The 18,593-nt window shown below is 36.3% G+C and overlaps 2 protein-coding genes across 2 annotated transcripts in view; both read left to right on the top strand.

Moving 5' to 3' along the window:
* Nucleotides 1-1,160: 1,160 nt before the first annotated feature.
* On the top strand, nucleotides 1,161-18,552 carry LOC103027280 (cytochrome P450 4F3). The gene is made up of 13 exons (XM_022670304.2): nucleotides 1,161-1,286; nucleotides 2,323-2,530; nucleotides 5,082-5,226; nucleotides 5,571-5,624; nucleotides 6,365-6,492; nucleotides 8,109-8,230; nucleotides 10,671-10,965; nucleotides 11,870-11,936; nucleotides 12,504-12,633; nucleotides 13,457-13,590; nucleotides 15,258-15,322; nucleotides 17,287-17,369; nucleotides 17,529-18,552. The coding sequence occupies exons 2-13, from the start codon at nucleotides 2,324-2,326 to the stop codon at nucleotides 17,701-17,703; spliced, it is 1,605 nt and encodes a 534-aa protein (XP_022526025.2). The 5' UTR covers nucleotides 1,161-1,286; nucleotide 2,323; the 3' UTR covers nucleotides 17,704-18,552.
* LOC103035198 (cytochrome P450 4F3) overlaps nucleotides 1,161-18,593 on the top strand; it is a 50,430-nt gene continuing 32,997 nt past the window's right edge. The window contains exon 1 of the mRNA XM_049464565.1: nucleotides 1,161-1,286. The gene's annotated coding sequence lies outside the window, so the exon portion shown is untranslated. The remainder of the gene's footprint in view (nucleotides 1,287-18,593) is intronic.

The following is an 18,593-nucleotide window of genomic DNA, read 5'->3' as shown; positions in this document are numbered from 1 at the left end:
AATAAACAGAAGCACTTTACTAACCCAAATAAACAGTTTTCAGGAGAGAAATCTGTGTAGATTAACATCCTGCGCTCATTTGAGAATAACAGTTTTGTTTACTTAACTTAGCTTAGCTTTACATGTGAAGTACCTGTTGAATTAGAAGGAAAACATGGCGACACCACTGTGCTTAACTAGTGTCATATAATGCTACTCATAATCCAGTGCGCTTTATGTAAGAAAATAGACATTCATTGATAGTGCCCCTTATAATCCAGTGCGTTTTATAGTGCGACAAATACTGTGTTTTATTTTAGGTTTATGGGCTAACAAACTTCATGCCGCCAAAACACGCCAGTCCAATCAAAACATTGGAAATCTAAGCTTTGAAAAAAAACATAAATGCTTTAATCCCCCAAACAAACTTTTTAATAAAAAAGCATGTAGATTAATCCAGGACTCATTTAATCAGGCCAATATTTGCAGCTACTTGGCATCAGCATGAATCGTGATGAATTTAAAGTGGCATTTCAATCTGAGAGAAAGGCTTGGATGAAAAGCGGCGAGAAATAATTTACCAAAACTGTTTGCATGCGAAGAGCAACTTTTGCTTAAGTCTTACGACTTATTACGTAAAAAATACAGTGTACCAGGTAAAGTTACATGAATAAAGTCGTAATATTATGACATTATTCTCGTGACTGTTCCTGGTAGACTGTATTTTTTAAACCCCCATCTCGCAACACTGTATGAGGTTTGTAATCTACTTTCCTTTTAATATAATGACTTTAGTCTCTTAATATTCTCTTAGTATTTTTTAGACCAGCCATGTCACAGCATTGTTTGTGGTACGTTGTTTTTGTGTTTCTGTGTAAATATATAATGTTATTTAACATAGACAACTCTGGCTTATAGTCCAGCGCAACCTGTATATGTACAGATTCTTTTTTTTTTTTTTTTTTTTAATTAGTGGGTGCAGCTTACATTTAGGTGCGCTTAATATCCTGGAAATTCGGTAAAATTCACATCACTCTTGTTTTGGATTCTGGTCGGGTGGATACATGCATGACGGGTAATAAAAAGTGATTTAGCTGAAAAATATAGTTTCTGTATAGTCTGAAGGCTGATAAAGATTCTTGTAGAGGGTGATGGGCTGGGTGGGCTGTGTTGTTTAATATGTGGAAGGAGGAGGACCCTGTGCTAGGTGATTTCAGGGCTTGTGGGCGTGGCCGAGATTTCAGTATTCCAGTTTGCAGATCCATTACCATCTCACACTCACCTGATATGCACTTCTAGTCTTTCAGGTTGGTACTATAATTTTTCCTTCTTTTACTCGTATCTAGAAACAGTTAGATTTCTTAAATTAACCAATTAACTTATTTTTAGTTCATTTTGAGGTAGTTTTGTTTACTGAGATATTTAAGTTGTTGTTTACTTCTGCTCACTACATTTCACATGAGACTGAATGAAATATGTTTTGGAAACTAGAAAATGGTTTTGCTTAAATGACAAAATATATTGACTGAAAGCATGATAAAAAGGATAATATGCAGAGGACAGGATCTTTGACATTTTCTTAAATGATCCCAAATATATTCGGTGATTAATCGTAAATAATATACAGCTATGGAAAAAAAATCAGTTTCTGAATCATTTTCTCTGATTTTGCTATTTATAGGTTTATGTTTGAGTAAAATGAAAATTGTTGGTTTATTCTATAAACTACAGACAACATTTCTCCCAAATTCCAAATAAAAATATTCTCATTTAGAGCATTTATTTACAGAAAATAAGAAATGGCTAAAAAAAACAAAAAAAGATGCAGAGCTTATAGACCTCAAAGTATGCAAAAAAACAAGTTCATATTCATAAAGTTTTAAGAGTTCCGAAATAATCAATATTTGGTGGAATAACCCTGGTTTTCAATCATGCATCTTGGCATCATGTTCTCCTCCTCCACCAGTCTTACACACTGCTTTTGGATAACTTTATGCTGCTTTACTCCTGGTGCAGAAATTCAAGCAGTTCAGTTTGGTTTGATGGCTTGTGATCATCCATCTTCCTCTTGATTATATTCTCATATTTTTTCTAGAGCTGTATATAAATAATGAAATATATATATAAAAAAGAAAAATTAGTATAAGTGTCTGTGGGAGTTAAAATAAAAAATGTTAAAATAACATTACAGTTTGACGGGTTTGTTTAGATCATTCTATAACACAGATTATTGAGTGTTAGATGTTGAGATCATGTTTCTATATACAGTGTGTCCATTTTTTTTATCTTTTTCTGAAGAACTCTAGAAGAACCCTGTTTAAGGCTGTGTGTTCTCCTCTGCAGGATGTCTGCTGGGTTGTTTGGGAAGCTGAGGGATCTGCTGTGTTCTCTACTGTCGGGATGCTCCATCCTTCATCTGCTGGGAGTGTGTGTTCTCACACTCGGTGGGGTTGTGATGGTACACCTGGTACAGGTAATGTGGGGGCGCAGAAGGCTCAGCTGCTTTGCCCGGCCTCCCCAGCGTAACTGGCTCTTCGGACACATGGGCCTGGTGAGTCTTTAGGCCGGGGGTGTGCAGCGCTGGGTGTCACCACTGATTTACAGAAAAGATATGATTCATTTGATTCAATTTATTTTTTTTTTTGTTTCACTTATTATGCTATGGATTTCATAATGGCCTTCCAAAATATTACTGAGCTGCTGCTGACTGTTTAGTGTTTAGCGTGTGAAACATTTATTTCTAATGAGTGAATGATGTAGTATGTTAAGAGATTTAACCACTGTGATGTTTGTAATGTTTTGTTTTGTTTTTTAATTTAATTCAATATTTCTATTTCAATATTTTAAAGTGGGGCATCTTTCCTAGAAATAAATTATTCTCCAGAAACCACACCAACAATACTATAGGAAACCGGGAAAGCAGTACTAAGAGGAAAAATAATCTCTTACTCTTCTTATAAGAAGAGTGAGTCTAATCTACAACAGAAAATCAGGGAATTATCAAATGAAATGATAAAAAAAAACATCAGATAAAATTAAAAAAGAGTTCACAGTATAATGAATTCATAAATAAGAGGACTGATTTTTTTATACAACAATTAAGATATGAACAATTTAAACACAATAACAAATCTGGTAAATTCTTAGCTAACCAAGTAAAACATAACAAAAAAACAAAAATCCCATCAATCAAAGATGAGAGCGGACGTAACAGGCAAACATCAAATGAAATTAATCAATTATTTAGGAAATTCTATGAAAACCTATACTCACTAGAACACGATCCAGACTCAATAGATAGCCACACTTTCCTCAATAATATACACCTACCTGTAACGCGGGAACCAGACGAGAGGCGGACGTAAATGCGGGTAAGACCAGACTTTATTAAATAACAAAGAAACAAATAAACAAACAGGGGAATAACGGATATAAATAGGTGCATAAACAAACAGGGAAAAAACGTGAAACAGATAATAACAAAACAGGGCGAGGAAATATATACAAGGCATAAATACGTAAATATATACAACATAAACAAAGAAACAAACAGGAACTAAACGTGACTAGAAATAACGTGACCGATAACCAAACAAGAAAACAAACTAGAAATATACAGGGAATAAACGGAGATAAATACAAAACGAAGAACTAGAGAACGTGGAAATAACTATAGCGAACGTGGCAAGACAAACAACGGGGGAAGGTGCAAAGACCGACCGCAAACGTAGACTAACAAGTACTATTTATACTAAACATGAAACAATGAACACCTGGGGAAACAGGTAACGAGGGGCGGAGCTACAAATTAGAAACACATGAGGAAAAGTACTGAGACGGGAGACACAGGGGAGCACAGGTCACGTGGGGAATGCACACAGAGACACGAGACGAGGCCAAGACGTGACACTACCCAAACTAACTGAAGAACAAAAAAGCATATTAGAAAAACCATCATCCGGCATCATCCATCATCATCCATCATCCAAAAATAGAAAAAGTGTCACTTAAAATCTCAATAAAATGAACATTTGATTTTGTGGTTGTAAGGTGACTAAATGTGGAAAAGTTCAAGGGGTATGAATACTTTTGCAAGCCACTGCATTACACAAATATATTTTTGGAAGGATTTGCAAGAATCTGTTAAAACACTGTTGAGTTCTGAAAGACTCGTTGACAGTTATCAGTAAAGCTTGATTGCTGTTGTTACTGCCAAGAGTGGCACAACCAATTATTATTAGATTTAGGGGGAAAACACTTTTTCACACAGGGCCAGATTGATTCGGATAGGTTTATTTTCTCTAACAAATAAAAAGATCATTTAAAAAGTGTTTTTTCTATTTACTCAGGTTATATTTGTCTGATACTAAAGTGTGTTAGCATCCTGACCCCCCCACTAATAAAGCACTGAAACTCTGCACTACAATGCACAAAGTACTGGTCCCTTCCAAACGGACTTGCACTACACAACACCTGCACTACTGATATACTTGCACTGTCTATACGCACTTTAATTCCACTTAATTAAACTGTGAACTTTAAGGACTTACGCACCCATTCACTTTACCAGCCTTAAGCTATATACCACATACCATATTTGCACTACTGTTATTTACTATTTTTACTGTCATTCCATCTCAATCACCATCAATATTGCACTATTGTCTTACGTATGTTTATTGTGTCTTGCTGTATTGAACATATAGTGTCTCCCACTCTTTTATATTATAATTATATATCTATTTTTACTTATTTACTTATATTTATATATCTATTCCTCCCCCACACCACTGCACCTTGTTTTTGTCTCATGTATGTCTATTTGTGTCCCTGCTGTATTGTACACATAGTGTCTCCCATTCTCCTTTATTATATCTATTATCTGTACTTGCTGTAAAATTGGGAAGGAGAGTAACGTCATTTCAATTCTCTGTATGTCCTGTACATATGCAGTATTGACAATAAAACTACTTGACTTGACTTGTTAGATAATAACAAAAATATCAGTATGACGACAAAAAAGAAAAACTAGGCTAATCAGTAGGGGACAAATACATTTTCACGCCACTGTATCTGATTCTTGATATGTCTGTGTTTGTCAGATAAATGCAGATGAAACAGGTTTGCAGGTGATGGATGAGCTGGTGAGGAAGTATCGTCACTCCTTTGCTTCGTTTCTGGGTCCTTTTTGTAACCTTGTCCGCCTGTTTCATCCTGACTACATTAAACCTCTGTTGCTTGCCTCAGGTAAATAGTTTATAAAATTATATCAGAATTATCCCAGTATGTATATCCCAATATGTAAAAAGTAAATGCAGATTTAATTTATTGTTTAAAGCACTAAAACCAGAATGATTAGAAATTAATAAATGGAGAGTAATCTGTACTTGTTTACTTGTTTAGATTAAAATAAACCCAAATAAAACTGACTGATAATAAATAAAGCAGATTTTCATCATTATTCCAATAGTTTGAATAACCATTGTATGTATTTGTGAATATTTGCAAATAAATGTATTAATTTCTCTGAATATTTAGGTGTTTTAACAATGCTATTCTTGTTTTTTTTTTTTGCTTCTGTTTCTTAACAGCGTCCATCACATTTAAAGATGAGCTGTTCTATGGGTTTATGAGACCGTGGCTTGGTAAAGTATAACTAATGGAAATTGATTACTGATAGAGTTTTTAGTTTGTGATTATTTTAATAGACAATATTGTCTTAATAGGCCTCCACACATATAAATGTGAAACTTATATATTATATAGATGTATTACACACAGAGTGATCTATTTTAAGTGTTTATTTATTTTATTGTTGATGATTATGGCTTACAGCCAATAAAAAAACCAAAATCAGTGTCTCAGAAAATTTGAGTATTATATAGTAAGACCAGTTGGTACTTTTGGTACACAGTGTGGGCAGTGTGCCAAGTCCTGCTGGAAAATGAAATCTGCATCTCCATAAAAGTTGTCAGTAGCAGAGGGAAGCATGAAGTGCTGTAAGATTTTGTGGGGAAAAAAAACTGCACTGACTTTAGACTTGATAATAAAACACAGTGGATCAACACCAGCAGATGACAGACATGTCTCTCCAAACCATCACTGATTGGTGGAAACTTCACACTAGACCTCGAGCAGTTTGGACTGTGTGACTCTCCACTCTTCCTCCAGACTCTGATCCCTTGATTTACAAATGAAATGTAAAATTTACTGAAGATCAGTGATGGTTTGGAGAGCCTTAACTTTTATGGAGATGCGGATTTCATTTTCCAGCAGGATTTGACACATTGCCAATTGGTCTTATATAATATTCTGATTTTTTTGGGATGCACTAGTATATATATATATATATATGTGTGTGTGTGTGTGTGTGTGTGTCTAACAGGGCAAGGACTCCTTCTGAGTAATGGAAAGCAGTGGTTTCGACAGCGCCGTCTCCTGACCCCAGCTTTCCACTTCGACATCCTCAAAAACTATGTTAAAATATTTAACCAGTCTGCCAATATAATGCATGTAAGTCAATGAGTATCAACCATTCTACTCCACAACTTCAGAAAAAAAGGAAAAGAAGCCAACACAGATATGTCTACACCTATACCTAAAACTAAATACTAAGTACTGTGCCATAGGGCCTTATTTGAGTGATCTATTGTGCACCGGTCAATAGCGTATCCAGCAGCTGTATTTAGAGCGTGTTTGTGTGTCTTTGGTATCATGAGGGCACAAAAAATATGCCTTGTGTGGCTCGAAACATGCAAAAGGCATGAACTAATTCTCTTAATTAATTATGGGTGTGTGTTGTTCGTAACGTGAAATAAACCAATCAGTGTTTCAGTTGTCATTCCCTTTAAGAACCAGGTGAGCTCTGACTTTGGCACGTTCGTATCTTAACAGCGTGGCGCTTTTGTGTGTCTCAGCAGAGACAGATACTGATCTGCTCGTTCACACTGTGAAGATACACCAGCAGCTTATTTAAGGATTTAAGGGAACAGCAATGTTATTTTATTCTTTATTCTATTTATTGTTGAGTTAAAAGTCAGGTTTGCGCTCTGCAGCTGGGAGCACCTATAAGAATGGATGCTGATGATTAACTGTTGTCAGGGTTTTAATCAGTCAGTGGAGCTCCTGTGTTTTCCACCACCAAAATAGAAACACGTCAGAAATTTAGCTGAACACACCTCACTTCCAGACGCTATTTTAACAGCGCGGAAGCAAGACTGTTGACAGGGTGTAAGATAGCAAAGAGCATTGCTTTGTGCCTTATGTAGTGTATACAAGCTATACAGCTAAGCCGAACCATCAAATTTAGAAAGTTTAGTAGCTTACGTCTAAACCTAAAACTTTTAACTTTGCTTTAGTGATTTATACCTGAACATAACTCAAGCAGATTATTCTGGAATATATTGTACAGCAGAAGACATTAAACAGGCACAGTTTTTAGCAATGTAATGTGAGACTTCCTTTACTTCTCATATCTTTTCTGTTTTAAACACTGGAACATGTCCCACGTTTTGGTCCAAATAGATGAATATACAGGGATTGGACAATGAAACTGAAACACATATTTATTGTGGTGACGGACAGTTCTGGTGGAAACAGGAGAGTTCTTGTGCACATTGAATTCTGCCGTGATTTGATCAGCCGTGGTTTTATGTTTTTTGGATGCAATCCGGGTTAGCACCCGAACATCCCTTTCAGACAGCTTCCTCTTACAGCATCCACAGTTAATCCTGTTGGATGAGGTTGGTCCTTCTTGGTGGTATGCTGACATTACCCTGGATACCGTGGCTCTTGATGCATCACAAAGACTTGCTGTCTTGGTCACAGATGCTCCAGCAAGATGTGCACCAACAATTTGTCCTCTTTTGAACTCTGGTATGTCACACATAATGTTGTGTGCATTGCAATATTTAGAGCAGAACTGTGATCTTACCCTGCTAATTGAACCTTCACACTCTGCTCTTACTGGTGCAATAATGTGCAATTAATGAAGATTGAACACCAGGCTGCTCCAATTTAGCCATGAAACCTCCCACACTAAAATGATGACAGGTGTTTCAGTTTCATTGTCCAACCCCTGTAGATAAAGAGTTTAAAGCATTAATAATGTTCTTTTCTGTGTGATTTAGGAGAAATGGCGCCGCCTGCTGGCAGAAGGGAAAGATGAGCTGGACATGTTTGAACGTGTGACCTTGATGACCCTGGACAGTCTGCTGAAATGTACCTTCAGCTACGACAGCCAGTGTCAGGAGTAAGTCTAACACTGTGTTAAATAAACACATATTCTCACACTTGATCCATAAGCAATAGATAGATAGATGGATGGATGGATGGATAGATAGATAGATAGATAGATAGATAGATAGATAGATAGATAGATAGATAGATAGATAGATAGATAGATAGATAGATAGATAGATAGATAGAAGCACTGCATACATACAGTTTCTCTGATTTGGTAGGCTTTGACTATTTATAGGTTTATATTTGGGTAAAATGAACATTGTTGTTTTATTCTATAAACTACAGACAACATTTCTCCCATAAATTCCCAATAAAAATATTGTCATTTAGAGCATTTATTTTTTGCAGAAAACGAGAAATGTCTGAAATAACAAAAAAGATGCAGAACTTTCAAACCTCAAATAATGCAAATAAAACAAGTTCATATTCATAAAGTTTTAAGAGTTCAGAAAAATCAATATTTGGTGGACTAACCCTTTTTGGTTTTTAATCACAGTTTTCATGTATCTTGGCATCATGTTCTCCTCCACCAGTCTTACACACTGCTTTTGGATAACTTTATGTTTTACACTCCTGGTGCAAAAATTCAAGCAGTTCAGTTTGGTGGTTTGATGGCTTGTGATCATCCATCTTCCTCAGAGGTTTTCAATTTGGTTCAAACCAAAGAAACTAATTATTTTTAAAGGGTCTCTTATTGTTTTCCAGAGCTGTATAGTACTTAATACAGAACACAATTTTTAAAGAACTGAGCATCATAACTGTTCCTCATGCTCTGGTAACAACACAGTGGTGTGTTCATAATAACTGAGGTAGATCAGGAGTTCTTCTCAATTCAATTCAATTCAATTCAATTTTATTTATATAGCGCTTTTTACAACAAAAGGTTGTCACAAAGCCGCTTTACAGGAAAAACAGGTCCACGCCTCTTATGAGCAGCACCACAGAGATGCCAATTTTATGGTGACACAGTGGCAAGGAAAAACTCCCTTTAAGAGGAAGAAACCTTGGAAGGAACCAAGACTCAGTCCGAGGAACCCATCCTACTCGGGTCGACCCGCTCAGTACAAACAAACAACAAACAAATAACAGAACAAAACAGTACAGAGAATTAATGTGAACTATGGCTAATATAACAGGTACTAATTTATGAATATAAGAATGTGATGGGCACAAACTATAGAGCTATGGCTAATACAGAAACAGATACTGAGTGTGTTAATGGTAATCAGTGCAGGGCTGCAGAGCTGGAGTACAACACAGCGGGCAGTGGAGAGCCAGGCTGGGAACATCAGGAACAGCATCTCCATACATGTAAAAGAGATAGATAGAGAAAACAGAAAGGAAAGGAAGAGAAAAAAAGCAGAAGTTAGAAGGGTTGTGAAATAATTCTGATGAGTAGAAGGACAGGGCTGATTCCTGAAAGCTGGAACCACAGACGGACGCATCCAGGAAGACCGGCCGGCCAGGCGTCTCAGCACATGTGAGAAAGACAGAGAGAGAGAACAGAGAGGGGAGGGAAGAGAAAGGGGTTAGAATGGTTTTATAAACCTCTGCTGGAGTGGGATGGGCACTGGTAGCAGCAGCTCAGGACATGGGGAGAGAAAGAGAAAGCAGATGATTAGGACAGGGTTTATATTTGCTGGATAAGCTGTAAGAGGAAGAAAATTGTAATGAGACATTACTCATTCTTCTTCTAAGTGTATGTGCTGATCTTTGTATGTGATAAGATGGGATCTAGGTAGGTAAGGATTTAAACATTTATAAAAAATATGAAGCTTTGGAAAAAAAATAAGAGACCACGACAATGATGAGTTTCTTTGATTTTAGCAAATTGAAAACCTCTGGAATATAATCAAGAGGAAGATGGATGATCACAAGCCATCAAACCAAGATGAACTGCTTGAATTTTTGCACCAGGAGTAAAGCAGCATGAAGTTATCCAAAAGCAGTGTGTAAGACTGGTGGAGGAGAACATGATGCCAAGATGCTGTGATTAAAACTGTGATTAAAAACAAACCAGGGTTATTCCACCAAATATTGATTTCTGAACTCTTTAAACTTTATGAGTATGAACTTGTTTTATTTGCATTATTTGAGGTCTGAAAGCTCTGCATCTTCTTTATTTTTTTTTTTTTTTCAGTCAGTTCTCTTTTCTGCCAATAAATGCTCTAAATGACAATATATTTATTTGGAATTTGGGAGAAATGTTGTTTGTAGTTTATAGAATAAAACAGCAATGTTCATTTTACTCAAACATAAACCTATAAATAGCAAAATCAGAGAAACTGATTTAGAAACTGCAGAAAGTGCTCTCTTATTTTTTCCAGAGCTGTAGGTACTAGTGCTTCTACTACTATATTAAACTAAGTCATTAAATTAAACTATGCAATGCAGCTCTGCAGTTCAGTGTTTACTCGTTCACCCCACTGCTTTTCTTTCTCTTATAGAAATTCCAGTGAATATATTACAGCCATCTTTGAGCTGAGTGAGCTGGTGGTGGCCAGGCACCGCTGCTTCCCTCATCACTGGGACTGGGTTTATAAACGCACTGCAGAGGGACAGCGTTTCTACAGAGCCTGCAAGATCGTCCACGACTTCTCTACTGCCATCATAGAAGAGCGTCGCTCTCAGCTGCTCAAAAACGAAACTCCAGAGAACAGCACAGAGAACAGCACAGAGAACAGCACAGCCAGCGGCAATAAAAAAACAGTAGACTTTATAGATGTTCTGCTTCTATCAAAGGTGAGTGAGTGAGTAAATGAGTACAGGGGTTAATTAATTATTTAATGTATCACCATATATTTCAGTATTACAAGCTGTTCAGAATATTGCAGTTGTTTAAATTAAATTTAATATAAAAACGAAAAGTCATAGTTTAATAGCACCCCGTCAATTGCGTATTGCACAGCTTAAATTAGGGCGTGTTGGTGTGTCTTTGATATCGTGAGGGCACATAAAATACGGCTTGTGCAGCTCAAAATGTACTAATTCTCTTAATTAATCATGGGTGTGTTTTGGGTGTAACATGAAATAAACCAATCAGTTTTTCACCTTCCATTACCTTTAAGAGCTGGGTGAACTCTGACTTTGGCGCGTTTGTATCTTAACAGTGCGGCGCTTTTGTGCGTCTCAGCAGAGACAGATACTGAGCCGCTGATTCACACTGTGAAGATACACCAGCAGCTCATTTAGGGGAACAGTAATGTCATTTTATTCTTTATTCTGTTTATTGTTGAGTTAAAAGTTGGGTTTGAATGTGTGTGTGTGTTTAATGAGCGGGGGTGTATGAGCGCTCAGATCTCCTGCTTGGCTAAGATAGGAGTGGACAGCTGACTGTTGACTGTTGTCAGGGTTTTAATCAGTCAGTGGCGCACCTCAATTTCACTTCGCCAAGATAGAAACACTCCAGATATTGACCTGAACACGCCTCACTTCCAGACCACCACAGCAAACCATCAGTGTAGATTTATTCCTAAACTCTGATGCTGTTAATGGCGTTAATGGCGTAGGCGCAATGCATGAAAATGGCCTGTAGACGGGGTGTAAGATAGCAACGAGTATCGAAAGACCATATTTAGACTTAGACTAAATAAGTTCAGGTTCAGAAATGTTAAGTACAGATGTTTTTAAATTGATATTTGTGTAGGATGAGAATGGAGAAGGCCTGTCCAATGAAGAGATCAAAGCACAAGCAGATACATTCATGTTTGCAGGTAACACAAGCTAATTTTTTACTTGTTTCTCAGAAACATGTCCACATATGATCTACAGCTCTGGAAAAAAATGAAGAGAGCACTTCAGTTTCTGAATCAGTTTCTCTGATTTTGCTATTTATAGGTTTATGTTTGAGTAAAATAAACATTGTTGTTTTATTCTATAAACTACAGACAACATTTCTCCCAAATTCCAAATAAAAATATTGTCATTTGGAGCATTTATTTGCAGAAAATGAGAAATGGCTGAAATAACAAAAAAGAAGCAGAGCTTTCAGACCTCAAATAATGCAAAGAAAACAAGTTCATATTCATAAAGTTTTAAGAGTTCAGAAATCAATATTTGGTGGAATAACCCTGTTTTTTAATCACAGTTTTCATGCATCTTGGCATCATGTTCTCCTCCTCCACCAGTCTTACACACTGCTTTTGGATAACTTTATGCTGCTTTACTCCTGGTGCAAAAATTCAAGCAGTTCAGATTGGTGGTTTGATGGCTTGTGATCATCCATCTTCCTCTTGATTATATTCCAGAGTTTTTTTTCTGTGGTGTTTGTTCTCTTTCAGGTCATGATACGACAGCGAGTGCACTCTCCTGGCTGTTTTATAATCTGGCCACGCATCAGGAAGACCAGGAACGCTGCCGTTCTGAGATTAACGATCTACTTAACGGCCGAGACACGGAGGAAGTGACGTGGTAATTCTCTTTCTCTATAACCTTAATAGTTACTTACCTGGTAAGAATTGCCCACACTCAAATGTATCTGTTAATACACTGATTTGGCAATATCTCCATTTGATCATATTGCCAAATGTGGTTGCTGTGGTACAGTGGATAACACCACCACCTGCCACTGAGCTACCACATCATGTGGGGTTGAGACTGGGGTTCAATTCCAGGTCTGGGTGACTGGATGCTGTGCTACACCAATAAGAGTCCTTGGGCTAGACTCCTAACACTACATTGGCCAAATTCTGTAACAGGAATAAACTTGTGGAAGTCGCTGTAAGTCAGCGAAATGCCGTAACTGTAAATATAAATGTAAATGTCAGTTTGGATAAGTTAGTTTTATCTCTTAGTTTTTAATTTCTGTTTTAAAATTTCATTATTTTATTTCTAATAGCTTTGTACCATTACTTTTTAAACTCATTTTAATCTGTTTAATTTATTAATATTATTATTTAATATTGTTAACAAAAAATCTTTGTTGTACTGTGTACAGCTTAACTTATAGAGTTTTTATTGTTTTAACTGTTTATTTAATTAATCTTTCATTAATTTCTTTTTATCTTAATTTCTTATCACGTTTTATTTTTTATCCATATTTATCTTTTATTCACTGTTGTTTTTAATTTTAAATGATTGAATGTGGTTATTATTTTTATTGGCATGTCAGGGGTTGCCCTCAATCTACTTCCGAGTCAAAATAAAGGTTAATTAATTGATTGATTGATTGATTGATTGATTAGCTGTAGATATGATTGTTTTAAAAGGTTGTTTGTGTTTCTGTTGGCTGTAGGGATGACCTGAGTAATCTCCCCTTCAGTACGATGTGCATTAAGGAGAGTCTGAGGCTCTACCCTCCCGTCACCGCCTTAACACGAAAATACTCGCAGGATATGAGCGTTCCTGGGGGATGCACTATACCACAGGGTAATTCAGGACTTTCACTTCATTCTATAAATCGACTAAAAATCACTTAAGGCTGCAACCTGATCAACAGTTTCTACTATATAATAATTAACTATTGGTTAATAAACGAATGTACTACTCAAAGTGCTAAAGACAGAAAAATAATGAGGGAGGGTTAAGGCCTGCTCACTCAGTTCATACACAGCTTCGTCATCAAAAGTCACTAAATATCAGAACACTTCTATGTCTTGTCTTGTCTTCACTTGTTTTATTTTCTCTTTTCTTGTCTTTTCTTCTATTCTACCCTCTTCTCTTTTAATGTTTTGTGTCATTTTTTCTTCTCTTTTATTTTCTTATACTGTCATGTGTCCTCTTCCATTTTCTTGTCTTCTCTTCTATTCTGTCCTCTTCTCTTTTACTATATTGTGTTCTTTTCTCTCCACTCTTCTCTTTTATTCTCTTCTGTTTTGTGCTCTTTTCTCTTATCTTGTCTTCTCTTCTGTCATCTTCTTCTCTACTGTTTTGTGTCCTCTTCTCTTTTCTCTTCTCTTTTATTGTCTTCTACTATCATGTGTTCTATTCTCTTTTCTTGTCTTCTCTTGTCTTTTCTTCTGTCCACTTCTCTTCTACTCTCTAGCTTTTGCCTTTTCTCTTCTCTTTTATTCTCTTCTAATGCCTTGTGTTCTCTTCTCTCTTCTTGTCTTCTCTTGTCTTGTCTTCTCTTGTCTTGTCTTTTCTTGTCTTGTTTTCTCTTCTGTCCTCTTTCACTATCTTGTGTCCTTTTCTCTTCTCTTATATTCTCTTCTATTGTCATGTGTCCTCTTCTCTCTTTTGGTCTTGTCTTGTCTTCTCTTTGTTATTCTACTCTTCTACTGTTTTGTGTCCTCTCTTCTTTTAAATTATTTTCTCCTATCTTCTTGTCTCTTCTCTCTTTTTTTTCCTTTTTTCCTTTTTTTCTTTTCCTGAAGCAGATAAATAAACATATAAACCTCCCCGCATCTTCACTGTTTTATCAAGTCTAAAGTCAGTGCAGTTTTGTTTTCCTGCAAAATCTTGCAACACTTCATGCTTCCCTCTGCTGACAACTTTTATAGAGATGCGGATTTCATTTTCCAGCAGGACTTGGCACACTGCCCACAGTACTGCCAAAAGTACCAATTGGTCTTATATAATATTCTAATTTTCTGAGACACTGATTCTTGTGTTTTTATTGGCTGTAAGCCATAATCATTAATAATACAATGAATAATCGCTTAAAATAGATCACTCTGTGTTTAATACATCTATATAATATATATGAGTTTTACCTTTTGGACTGAATTACTGAAATAAAGTAACTTTTCACAGATATTCATATATTTTATTTTTTGAGGTGCATCTGTAGATCCGTAGATCTATAAAGGTTTGTTTCAGCATTCGTCATAAAGCTGCCTGTGGTCATTTATGATGTCATTGCACCGCTTGATTTGATCTGTATCTGCTAAGTTCTTGATAAGTAGCTTTTTCTGGGTAAAGAAGTATTTTTTGATAAGATATTGATAAGTTTAATATTGAGATGTGGTGGCAGTTCTGGTTCTGGATCTCTGAAGAAACTAGATGTGCTAGATTTCAGTCCTCCCTGCTGAAAAGCAGAGATCTAAAAACACTGATATATATATATATATATATAAAACAATTCTTCTCCACAGGAAATATCTGTCTGATCAGTGTCTATGGTACTCATCGTAATCCTGAGATCTGGCCTAATCCACATGTAAGCAAATTACTGAGCAGAGACTCTAAAATCCTTTGGCTTGTCTTCTGTCCTCTTCTTTTTCCTCTACTCTATTCTCTTCTTAATCCTTCTCTTCTCCTCTCCTCTCTCTTCTTTATTCTCTTCCCCTTTTTTCTCTTCACTTTTCCAATCCCCTCTTCTATTCTTTTCTCATCTGTTCTTTATTGTTCTCTTCTCTTTCCTCCTCTCGTCTCTTCTTTATTTTTCTCTTCCCCTCTCTTTTCTCTTCTCTTCTTTATTATTTCCTTCCCCTCTCTTTTCCCCCTCTTCTCTTCTTCTCCCCTCTCTTCTCTTCCCTTCCCTTTTCTTCCCCTCTCTTCTTTTCTCTTCTCTTCTTCTCTTTTTTATTTTTCTCTTCCCCTCTCTTCACTTCACTTCTCCACTCCTCTCTTCTTTATTCTTCTCTTCCTCTCTCTTGTTCTCTTCTCTTATCTTCTCATATATTCTTTATTCTTCTCTTCTCCTCTCAGCTCTTCTTTATTTCTCTCTTCTCTTCACTTCTCCACTCCTCTCTTCTTTATTCTTCTCCTCCCCTCTCTTCTCTTCACTTCTTCACTCTCTCTTCTTTATTCTTCTCTTCCCCTCTTATCTTCTCCACTATTCTCTCCTTTATCTCTTCCCATCGCATTTTCTTTCTTCTCTTCTCCTCTTCTCTCTTATTTAACCTTATTTTCTTCTTTTTTGTCCTCTCTTTTCTTCTCTTCTTTATTCTTTTCTTTTCCTCTCTTCTTCTCTCTTCTCTTCTCCTCTCCTCTCTTATTGTCTCTTCTCCTCTCCTCTCATTTTTATTCTTCTCTTCTTTATTCTTCTCTTCACTTCTCCACACTTCTCTTCTCATCTCTTCTCTTCTCTTATTGTCTCTTCTCCTCTCCTCTCATTTTTATTATTCTCTTCTCTTCTCTTCTCTTGTTGTCTCTTCTCCTCTCCTCTCATTTTTATTATTCTCTTCTCTTCTCTTCTCTTGTTGTCTCTTCTCCTCTCCTCTCATTTTTATTATTCTCTTCTCTTCTCTTATTGTCTCTTCTCCTCTCCTCTCTTCTTTATTCTTCTCCTCCCCTCTCTTCTCTTCACTTCTTCACTCTCTCTTCTTTATTCTTCTCTTCCCCTCTTATCTTCTCCACTATTCTCTCCTTTATCTCTTCCCATCGCATTTTCTTTCTTCTCTTCTCCTCTTCTGTCTTATTTAACCCTATTTTCTTCTTTTTTGTCCTCTCTTTTCTTCTCTTCTTTCTTCTTTTCTTTTCCTCTCTTCTTCTCTCTTCTCTTTTCTTCTTATCTCCTCTTTTCTTTATTTTTCTCTTCTCTTCTCCTCTCCTCTCTTATTGTCTCTTCTCCTCTCCTCTCATTTTTATTATTCTCTTCTCTTCTTTATTCTTCTCTTCACTTCTCCACACTTCTCTTCTCATCTCTTCTCTTCTCTTATTGTCTCTTCTCCTCTCCTCTCATTTTTATTATTCTCTTCTCTTCTCTTCACTTCTCTTATTGTCTCTTCTCCTCTCCTCTCATTTTTATTATTCTCTTCTCATCTCTTCTCTTCTCTTCTCTTATTGTCTCTTCTCCTCTCCTCTCCTCTCATTTTTATTATTCTCTTCTCTTCACTTCTCTTATTGTCTCTTCTCCTCTCCTCTCATTTTTATTATTCTCTTCTCTTCTCTTCTCTTCTCTTATTGTCTCTTCTCCTCTCCTCTCATTTTTATTATTCTCTTCTCTTCTCTTATTGTCTCTTCTCCTCTCCTCTCATTTTTATTATTCTCTTCTCTTCTCTTCTTTATTATTCTCTTCTCTTCTCTTATTGTCTCTTATCCTCTCCTCTCATTTTTACTATTCTCTTCTCTTCTTTATTCTTCTCTTCTCCACACTTCCCTTCTCTTCTCTGCTCTGCTCTTCTCTTCTCTTCTCTTCTCTTCTGGTAAAGTAATGTTAAAGTACTCTGTTCTCTGCAGGTGTTTGATCCGATGCGTTTTGATCCTGAAAACTCAAAGCAGCGTTCCTCCTACGCTTTTGTTCCGTTTTCTGCAGGACCGAGGTGAGCTTTCCTCAATCATAATAAATAAACACACATATATACACATATATGATACAGATCATATATTACAGTCATATTACACTCAGTCATATTACATCAGTACACATAAACTGAGACCTGAAGTACAGAGCTATAATGATACCGTGTTCTGTTGTACAGGAACTGTATTGGTCAGAGTTTTGCTCTGGCGGAGCTGAGGGTGGTTCTGGCGTTGACTCTGAGAAGATTCAGGATTCTTCCGGGATCCAGACGCCCCAAACGTCTTTATAAACTTATCATGAGAACAGAGGACGGGCTGCCCCTAAAACTGGAACCCTTAACAGTATTTCAGTAGAGAAACTAAGACTGTAGACTGTGTGTGTGTTCAGAATGAATCCTTATTTATCAAGATGATTCAACACAGGAGCGCCACTGACTGATTAAAACCCTGACAACAGTCAACAGTCAGCCGCCCAGTCCTGTATTAGCCATGCAGGAGCATCGTGCACGTACATCCCCGCTCATTACACACACAATAAACAGAAAAAAGAATAAAATAACATTACTGTTGCGTTAAATGAGCTGCTGGTGTATCTTTACAGTGTGAACACGCAGGTCAGTATCTATCTCTGCTGAGATTGAGCACAAAAGCTCTGCGCTGTTAAGATACAAACGCACCAAAGTCCGAGCTCACCTGCCTCTTATAGGGAATGATAACTGATACACTGATTGGTTTATTTTACATTATGCCTAAAATTAACCACACCCATGATTAATTAAGATAATTAGTCAGTACAATTTTGAAATTAAGAATCATGTTGAATAAAAATAGTTAAATTGACAGTTTCAGGCATCATTAGTTTCAGAATAAAAAGACAAAGTTACTAGTGTTATATTTATATCCAGATTTATGGAAACCTGATGATAGTGAAGTGTTAATTTGTAGCTCGTTATGACACACTATACATTTGGGCACATATTGGTACTGATACGATACTGCGAATTTTGTACCGATACTTAAACAATACATAAAGTCTAACCAAAAAATACCAAAAAAATACAACATTAGTAGTAAATATATATAAAAGTTTATTAAGAAAAAATCAGTGCTTGTGCTTAAACTAATTTTTTTTCCTACGCATATTACCTTATGCAGTATTTACACAGTTATAAGAGTTCTTAAAAAAAAAAAAAAAAAATATATATATATATATATATATATATATATATATATATATATATAAA

Source organism: Astyanax mexicanus, chromosome 15, assembly GCF_023375975.1.
Source record: "Astyanax mexicanus isolate ESR-SI-001 chromosome 15, AstMex3_surface, whole genome shotgun sequence".
Taxonomy (NCBI): Eukaryota; Metazoa; Chordata; class Actinopteri; order Characiformes; family Acestrorhamphidae; genus Astyanax; species Astyanax mexicanus.
The sequence above is the reverse complement of the archived record's forward strand: the minus strand, read 5'-3'. Positions and strand labels throughout refer to the sequence as shown.